The following is a 9,905-nucleotide window of genomic DNA, read 5'->3' as shown; positions in this document are numbered from 1 at the left end:
AGAGAGACAGAGAGAGAGAGAAGAGAGACAGAGAGGAGAGAGAGGGCAGAGAGAGAGACAGAGACAGAGAGAGAGAGGAGACATAGAGGAGAGACAGAGACAGAGAGAGAGACAGAGAGAGAGAGACAGAGACAGATTGAGAGACACAGAGACAGAGGGAGGAGAGAGACAGAGAGAGAGATAGAGAGAGACATAGAGAGGGAGAGAGAGAGAGAGAGAGAGACAGAGACAGAGAGAGACACAGAGAGAGAGAGAGAGAGAGAGAGAGAGAGAGAGATAGACAGAGACACAGAGAGAGAGAGAGAGACAGAGAGAGAGACAGAGGGAGAGAGAGAGAGAGAGAGAGGGAGAGAGAGCGCGTGCGACGCAATCGGGGGGGTAACTATTTAAACGTCTTTACCACTGGCTTCTCTCTTTCTTTCATGGTGCAGGGTTGTAACAGTATAAGCCGTTTCATATCCGTTACACAGGAACAGTCAGCTTGCTAAAATATGTGTCTGTAGAGCGGTAAACCAGGTCAAAGAGCACAAAAGGAGAAGAAGAGAACTGGTAACTAACATGCAGGAGGAGAATAGAACTGGTATCTAACATGCAGGAGGAGAATAGAACTGGTAACTAACATGCAGGAGGAGAATAGAACTGGTAACTAGCATGCAGGAGGATATTAGAACTGGTAACTAACATGCAGGAGGAGAATAGAACTGGTAACTAACATGCAGGAGGATATAGAACTGGTAACTAACATGCAGGAGGAGAATAGAACTGGTAACTAACATGCAGGAGGAGAATAGAACTGGTATCTAACATGCAGGAGGATAATAGAACTGGTAACTAACATGCATGAGGAGAATAGAACTGGTATCTAACATGCAGGAGGAGAATAGAACTGGTAACTAACATGCAGGAGGAGAATAGAACTGGTAACTAGCATGCAGGAGGATATTAGAACTGGTAACTAACATGCAGGAGGAGAATAGAACTGGTAACTAGCATGCAGGAGGATATTAGAACTGGTAACTAACATGCAGGAGGAGAATAGAACTGGTAACTAACATGCAGGAGGATAATAGAACTGGTATCCAACATGCAGGAGGATAATAGAACTGGTATCTAACATGCAGGAGGATAATAGAACTGGTCTTGTCCCCCTCTTCTCTTGTAATCATCTAGTTATCTGTACTGTGGTGCATGGGATCATCATTCTACATGTTATGACTAGGTTATTGTGCACCCTGCTGTATGTCTGTGTAGACAATAGCAGTAATTAATGGAGTAAACCATTAAAGGAATAGCAAAGCTTTCATCCTCTCCCTCCACCTCCAGTTTTAACCCAGACATTTAATGGATGTCATTGATGGAAGGCATGTGGCAGTTGGTGGTGAGTGACAGGCTCTCAGGACATCGGTGGATCAGAGTAGGTAGAAAAAAGCATTAGCTGCAGTTAGCTCCACCACGACTCCTGTACTGCGTTAGAGATGATAGGATAGGGAAGAAAGTAGTCGAAGTGGAAGGAGCGACACACAAATATACACTGACCCAGCTAGCATGTTACTTTACAAGCCACTCACTGTTCTCAAATTGTCTTGTTCCTTTTCCTCATCTAAAAAAAATACAATTCTTGCCCAATGTAGTGTTTTCAATATTATCTTAGAATTGTATATTTTGGCCCAGAAGTAGAATATCTATCCACCACACTTATGAAGCTGCAACATGTTGACAATAATTTAATGTAGTTACATGCATCAGCGTTTATTGACTCTAAAATGACAACAACAAACAAACAACATTTCCTCTGCATCTTGGTGACGTCAAGCAAACGATAACCCGGAAGAGAGGAAAGCACACCGTTATCTCTGGATGTTTACACCGAAAGCGAAGATGAATCCTCCGATTATCAACTCTACTAACTCGGTCACAACTTCCACGAAAAGTACGTGTCTGATACGAAGCAGTATGTTTTAACATTCATGCATGCATCGCTCATTCATAACGTACTGTAGATAGCCTCAGCTAACGGTAACGTTATTGTTAGTTAGCCTAAGTCAGGAAATAGCTAGCTAACGTTACTCAGACTACAACATGCTGGCAAAGCTTCAATGTCACTTTGTTATCGAAGAAACTTATGTTTTATAGCCTTGATATACCAGATGTGATATTAGATAACAAGCTATTTCTCACACAGACAAGCTAGCAAGCTTAAACTTATCTTGACTCTGTTGCCTACCACTTGGCTAGCTAATTGCTAGTGGACAGTCAACTAGCTAGCTTGCTACTCTCAATAAATGGTAAACAGTCATATAATTACTAGCTAGCTGAGTTTACTCAACTCCATGATGGAAGATATCCATTACAGGGATTTAAACTAGAGCTAAGTGATAGCTAGCGCGATGTTGTTGCCCAACATTATAGCTATAATTTGAGAGATTATAGTTATTATTTATAGGGCCATCCGGCAGCATCAACAAGAGTCTGCATGCATCACACTTTTAATTAAAGCAAGGAAATAGAAACATTATTTTAACTTGTTACCTGCAATTCAGTGTAATTTTTTGTGTGTGTGTGTGTGTGTGTGTGGGGGGGGGGGGGGGTCAACTGATGTATGGATAGTCGCTAACTAGTACCAATGTGTAAACCTAACGTATGAGCAAAATACCTATTGAGTTCACTGTGTAGCTTCATATTAATAAGCAGGCTAATGCCTTATGGTTGTACTGTACTGTCCACACCTCACTCCTGCAGGGAAGCGAGAGGCTGAGCGCTCCGTCAACTGGACGGTGGAGGAGACTCAGGTGTTGCTGTGTGCCTGGAGTGATGAGCACGTACAGAAGAGCCTGGCGGAGAACGTCCGAAACCGCCATGTCTTCAAACACCTCTCAACCCGCATGTGTGACCTGGGCTTCTCCCGCAGTCCCCACCAGTGCCGGCTCCGTGTCAAGACCCTCAAGGCCAACTATGTCAGAGCCAAGCTGCTGAGGAGCGTGGACGACTCCCAGCCCTGCAGTTTCCGGTACTACGCTGAGATGGACGCTGTGCTGGGGAGAAACTGTGCAGTGGATGGGATGGGAGGAGGGTGCCATTTTGGATCTCCTGAAGGGATAGGAGGACTAGGAGGAGGGCTCCATTTTGGGTCTGAAGGGATAAGAGGAGGAGGACGCCATTTTGGATCTCCTGATAGGATAGTAGGAGGGCGACATTTTGGGTCTGTCGATGGAATAGGAACAGAACCCCATTCTGGATCTCCTGAGGGGATAGGAGGACGACAGTCGCGGTTTCTGGTCTCTGAGGTGAAGGTGGAGGAGGAGGAGGAGGAGGACAGAGAGGCAGAAGACACAGACGACTACGAGTCCAACAGCATAGGAATCAACGGTCAGCCACTGGCGGGCTCGGGTGGAAGACGCCATGATGTTTTTGTAGACCGCCTCAACGTCTATCATGAACCTGTTGGTGTGTATTCTACTGTCTGTCACACTTTCTTCTGTCAGTACCACTGATTTTCATTGAAATTATCATTAGTAACAAATCTCAGATTTGTTTTTCACTGAGTTCCAACCTCAGATAGAAACTGAAGTACAATACAATACTGACTGCATTAACACAGGTGATCTGGTCTTTATACAATACTGACTGCATTAACACAGGTGATCTAGTCTTTATACAATACTGACTGCATTAACACAGTTGATCTGGTCTTTATACAATACTGACTGTTAACACAGTTGATCTGGTCTTTATACAATACTGACTGCATTAACACAGTTGATCTGGTCTTTATACAATACTGACTGCATTAACACAGGTGATCTGGTCTTTATACAATACTGACTGCATTAACACAGTTGATCTGGTCTTTATACAATACTGACTGTTAACACAGTTGAACTGGTCTTTATACAATACTGACTGCATTAACACAGGTGATCTAGTCTTTATACAATACTGACTGCATTAACACAGGTGATCTAGTCTTTATACAATACTGACTGCATTAACACAGGTGATCTAGTCTTTATACAATACTGACTGCATTAACACAGGTGATCTAGTCTTTATACAATACTGACTGCATTAACACAGGTGATCTAGTCTTTATACAATACTGACTGCATTAACACAGGTGATCTGGTCTTTATACAATACTGACTGCATTAACACAGGTGATCTAGTCTTTTTACAATACTGACTATTAACACAGTTGATCTGGTCTTTATACAATACTGACTATTAACACAGTTGATCTGGTCTTTATACAATACTGACTGCATTAACACAGGTGATCTGGTCTTTATACAATACTGACTGCATTAACACAGGTGATCTAGTCTTTATACAATACTGACTATTAACACAGTTGATCTGGTCTTTATACAATACTGACTATTAACACAGTTGATCTGGTCTTTATACAATACTGACTGCATTAACACAGGTGATCTGGTCTTTATACAATACTGACTGCATTAACACAGGTGATCTAGTCTTTATACAATACTGACTGCATTAACACAGGTGATCTGGTCTTTATACAATACTGACTATTAACACAGTTGATCTGGTCTTTATACAATACTGACTGCATTAACACAGGTGATCTGGTCTTTATACAATACTGACTATTAACACAGTTGATCTGGTCTTTATACAATACTGACTATTAACACAGTTGATCTAGTCTTTATACAATACTGACTATTAACACAGTTGATCTGGTCTTTATACAATACAATACTGACTGTATTAACACAGTTGATCTAGTCTTTATACAATACAATACTGACTATTAACACAGTTGATCTAGTCTTTATACAATACAATACTGACTATTAACACAGTATAGCTAGTCTTTATACAATACTGACTGTATTAACAGTATCAAATGTCACAATGTTGGGAAAATGAAGCTTCAATGAACTAGAATCATTATCTAGTTCATCTCTTGATTGCAGGTCATCCATTAGAGGTGGACCTGAGCTCCAGATCCCCCTCCCCCCCACCACCACCACCCCACCCGGCCTCCCCTCTTCCTCCACCCCCAGACCCTAGCCCTGGCCGTGGTAGCACCACCATCCCCTCCACCCAGTCCCTGGAGCCTGCGTTGAAGCACCTGGCAGACTGCTTCCAGAGGCTGGTCTCAGAGTCCCGGGGGCTGCTGGTGCAGCTGGAGGGCCAGAGGCAGGAGCAGGTCAGAGACAGATATATATATATGATACATCCCAAATTGTACCCTATTACCTATACAGTGCACTACTTTATAGGGGATAGGGTGTCATTTTGGTGTCATTTTGGACTCACACATGCAGTTTTGTTAAACTGGGACGGCATGTTAGCACTGTTGAGCATACCAGTTATCCATTCACGATGAGTATTTAGATTCATTTTTGAATTTTAGACAGTCAGTCAGTCAGTCATAGTATTGCTTTGAAAACATTGGAAGATTGCTCATGAGGAGCTAACATGGCTGCCATGTAACGATAGTCAAGTAAGTCATTCATAATGCTTTTGATAGCAACCTCAATGTCTAAACTGTATCTATCGGTGGGGTCGTTCCACCTCAAAATGCACCCGAAAGAGGATTTCAACACCCATATATCTCAAAATAATTTCTGTAGTTAGAAAACAGATACGATTAGCATTCCTACAACATTATCCTGTTGAAATATAATTTTATCTCAGCAAAATTAAGCTGATTGCACCCAAATTGGGTGTGGGGGGGGGGGGGGGGGTAGGTTTTGTTGTGCCCTCTTCGCGACTGTTCTTGGTGTGCTTGGACCATGTTAGTTTGTTGTTGATCTGGACACCAAGGTTACTTGAAGCTCTCAACCTGCTCCACTACAGCCCCGTCAATAAGAATGGGGGGCCGTGCTCGGTCCTCCTTTTCCTGTAGTCCACAATAATCTCCTTTGTCTTAATTACGTTGAGGGAGAGGTTTGTGTAATAGTCAATAAATATAGTACATAACATCCAATTTGGACTAAAACAATGAGCATATATCTATGGTCTCCACCTGTTGTATTCGGCACATGTGACAAAAAAAAAAAGGATTAATTTGATTTGGAAATTCCAAAGAAATGGTCAAAATCCACCCACGGACCACCCGTGCAAATACCACCCCAACAACCAGTATATAGTATTAGTTCTCTGTCTGAGCGATTTGGGAGTTGCAGCTCAGTGTATTGTTTCATCATCTTATGTAATGTGTTCTCAGTGAATTTGGTGATGCCCCCCCGCCCCCCCCCCCCCCCCTTATTCAGAGAAATTAGTCATTGAACTTTATGTCCCATTCTGCATCCTGATATTACCGTGTTCTGACCACTAGATGGTGCTGTTACTGCTATTAGGAACAGCGCCATCGAGGAACAGCAACCCCCTAAATGTTAAAGGGATAGTTCACCAAAATTACATTGATTTCCTTACCCTATAAGCAGTCCATGGACAAGGTACGACAGAGAACAGAGAAACACTGAGAAATAAACAATTATCAGAGCTGCAGCCCCATACTACAGGTCAGACAGAACTGATAATACAGTGCATTCGGAAAGTATTCAGACCCCTTGACTTTTTCCACATTTTGTTACGTTACAGCCTTATTCTAAAAATGGATTCAATAGTTTTGTTTCCTCATCAATCTACACACAATACCCCATAATGACATCACAATACCCCATAATGACATCACAATACCCCATAATGACATCACAATACCCCATAATGACAAAAGCAAAAACATTTTTTTTTGTTGCATTTTTTTGCAAATGTATTAAAAATAAAAACCTTAAATATCACATTTATATAAGTATTCAGACCTTTTACTCAGTACTTTGTTGAAGCACCTTTGTCAGCGATTACAGCCTCAAGTCTTCTCGGGTATGAAGCTACAAGCTTGGTACACCTGTATATGGGGAGTTTGTCCTATTCTTCTCCAGACCTGACGCTTAGCATTCAGGCCAAAGAGTTCAATCTCGGAGCTAGAAGCATAAACATTTCGCTACACCCACAATAACATCTGCTAATCACGCGTTAGTGACCCCAAAAAAATGTATTTGGAATCTTGGTTTCATCAGACCAGAGAATCTTGTTTCTCATGGTCAGTGTCATTTAGGTGCCTTTTGGCAAACTCCATGCGGCCTGCCATGTGCCTTTTACTGAGGAGTAGCTTATGTTTGGCCACTCTACCATATAGGCCTGATTGGTGGAGTGCTGCAGAGATGGTTGTCCTTCTGGAAAGTTCTCCCATCTCCGCATAGGAACTCTGAAGCTCTGTAAGTGTGACCATTGGGTTCTTGGTCACCTCCCTGACCAAGGCCCTTCTCCCCCGATTTCTCAGTTTGGCCAGGCGGCCAGCTCTAGGAAGAGTCTTGGTGGTTCCAAACTTCTTCGTTTTAAGAATGACATTTTTTGGTACCCTTCCCTAGATCTGTGACTCGCCACAATCCTGTCAATTCCTTCAACCTCATTGGTTGGTTTTTGCTCTGACATGCACTGTCAACTGTGGGACCTTATATTGACGGGTGTGTTCCTTTCCAAATCCTGTCCAATCAATTGAATTTACCACAGGTGGACTCAAGTTGTAGAAACATCTTAAGGATGATCAATGGAAACAGGATGCACCTAAGCTCAGTTTCGAGTCTCATAGCAAAGGGTCTGAATACTTATGTAAATAAGGTATTTCTAAAAAACTGTTTTTGCTTTGTCATTACGGGGTATTGTGATGTCATTATTGGGTATTGTGATGTCATTATGGGGTATTGTGATGTCATTATTGGGTTTTGTGATGTCATTATTGGGTTTTGTGATGTCATTATGGGGTATTGTGTGTAGATTGATGAGGGGGGAAAACAATTTAATAAATTTTAGAATAAGGCTGTAATGTAACAAAATGTGGAAAAAGTCAAGGGTTCTGAATACTTTCCGAATGCCCTGTATGTACCTATATGAAACCATAGAAGAAGAAATGCACTGTATGTACCTATATGAAACCATAGAAGAAGAAATGCCCTGTATGTACCTTTATGAAACCATAGAAGAAGAAATGCCCTGTATGTACCTGTATGAAACCATAGAAGAAGAAATGCACTGTATGTACCTATATGAAACCATAGAAGAAGAAATGCCCTGTATGTACCTATATGAAACCATAGAAGAAGAAATGCACTGTATGTACTAACTTTTTGGGTGGGATTTGCATGGGGGGGTCCGTGGGTGGGCTCGGCATGGGGGGGTCCGTGGGTGGGATCGGCATGGGGGGTCCGTGGCTGGGATCGGCATGGGGGGGTCCGTGGGTGGGATCGGCGTCATGGGGGGGTCCGTGGGTGGGATCGGCGTGGGGGGGTCCGTGGGTGGGATCGGCGTGGGGGGGTCCGTGGGTGGGATCGGCATGGGGGGGTCCGTGGGTGGGATCGGCATGGGGGGGTCCGTGGGTGGGATCGGCGTGGGGGGGTCCGTGGGTGGGATCGGCGTGGGGGGGTCCGTGGGTGGGATCGGCGTGGGGGGGTCCGTGGGTGGGATCGGCGTGGGGGGGTCCGTGGGTGGGATCGGCGTGGGGGGGTCCGTGGGTGGGATCGGCATGGGGGGGTCCGTGGGTGGCTTTTATTAGAAATTGTTTTGGTCCAAATCGGATTTTATGTACTATAGTTATTGAATATTATATGAATCCTAGAATTTAAATGGCCTGTTTCGGTGTCAATCAAATTAGCTTAATTTCTCAGATCAAATTAGATTTCAATGAAATAATGTTTCAGGAACGCTGATCTGCTCCGTTTCTAACTACAGAAACGATTTCAGATCAATCAGAGACGGCAGGTGTCATGGCTTGCTGATATGACATGGAATGACCCTGTGTCTCTATCTCAGACTCGCTGGCAGCAGGACCTCCTGTCTCAGTGGCTGGAGAGAGAGGAGAGGAGGCAGAGGGAGGCAGCAGACAGGGAGGACCGGAGAGAGAGGGCTCGGATGGAACATGAAGTCAGGGTACTGCAGCTCCTCACTGGCCTGGCCCAGAACCAGCAGAGGAACCAGACACATCACAGCTGCTGCCACCAGTGTAGCAGGACGGAAGGGGTAGCAGGGGGTGGTTCCGGGGCCTCGGCCACTACTACACTGGATAATGGAGCTGGGGACAGAGACGGGACTGAATCAGAGACCACATAGACAGGAGGTGGGATGTGATGCAGATCTGGGCCAAATACAGTATTTGATGTACGTTATGTATTTGACTCGTGTCTGGTGTGGTGAGCATTCGTTGCCTTCTAAATTGGAAAGGACTAGGCTCTCAGTATTTGTTTACTTCTTTGCCTGGTCACTTGTTTGGAGTGTACATTCTGCTTTAAAAACAACTATACAATGGGTTTTAATCCTAGGATTTCTTAGGATAACAAGAATAATTTGGTGGGTGCTTATATTGGTCCTATTTCAAAAAAGGTGTGTTTTGTATATCCCAACTCTCCCTGAGACACCCTGGGAGAGTGGGGTCACATCCAGGGTCTCAGTGAAACACTGAGACAATCTCAATTGTAATGATGTTTATTATGTTCTGTGCCATTTTACAGTTTATTATGAATTGTCTTACCAATAAAAATGCATTGGTATCGAATGGTTATTTTTATACGTTTGTTTACTCTTTATCTATAACACTCACGTTGCTGTCGCATGTAATTCACTTCATCCTAATGTTTGTGTCTAATGAACACAACGTGTGTGTGTGTTTGTGTTCCTCGTGAAAAGGATCCGAATGTGTCTGTCAACATTCTCAGACTCCTTTTATGATGGCATCATCAGGGCCAACTGCAGCGTAGTAAATAGATGGTTGATTGTTGATGGCTAGCTGAATGTGTCTGTCAACATTCTCAGACTCCTTTTATGATGGCATCATCAGGGGCTACTGCAGCGTAGTAAATAGATGGTTGATTGTT

At 43.5% G+C, this 9,905-nt stretch overlaps 1 protein-coding gene across 1 annotated transcript; it reads left to right on the top strand.

Moving 5' to 3' along the window:
• Nucleotides 1–1,776: 1,776 nt before the first annotated feature.
• LOC109894970 (uncharacterized) lies at nucleotides 1,777–9,588 on the top strand. The gene is made up of 4 exons (XM_020488628.2): nucleotides 1,777–1,930; nucleotides 2,740–3,444; nucleotides 4,944–5,179; nucleotides 8,848–9,588. Exons 1-4 carry the CDS (start codon nucleotides 1,858–1,860, stop codon nucleotides 9,142–9,144), a joined length of 1,311 nt encoding a protein of 436 aa, XP_020344217.2. The 5' UTR covers nucleotides 1,777–1,857; the 3' UTR covers nucleotides 9,145–9,588.
• Nucleotides 9,589–9,905: the final 317 nt, after the last annotated feature.

Source organism: Oncorhynchus kisutch, linkage group LG8 (assembly GCF_002021735.2).
Source record: "Oncorhynchus kisutch isolate 150728-3 linkage group LG8, Okis_V2, whole genome shotgun sequence".
Taxonomy (NCBI): domain Eukaryota; kingdom Metazoa; phylum Chordata; class Actinopteri; order Salmoniformes; family Salmonidae; genus Oncorhynchus; species Oncorhynchus kisutch.
The sequence above is the reverse complement of the archived record's forward strand: the minus strand, read 5'-3'. Positions and strand labels throughout refer to the sequence as shown.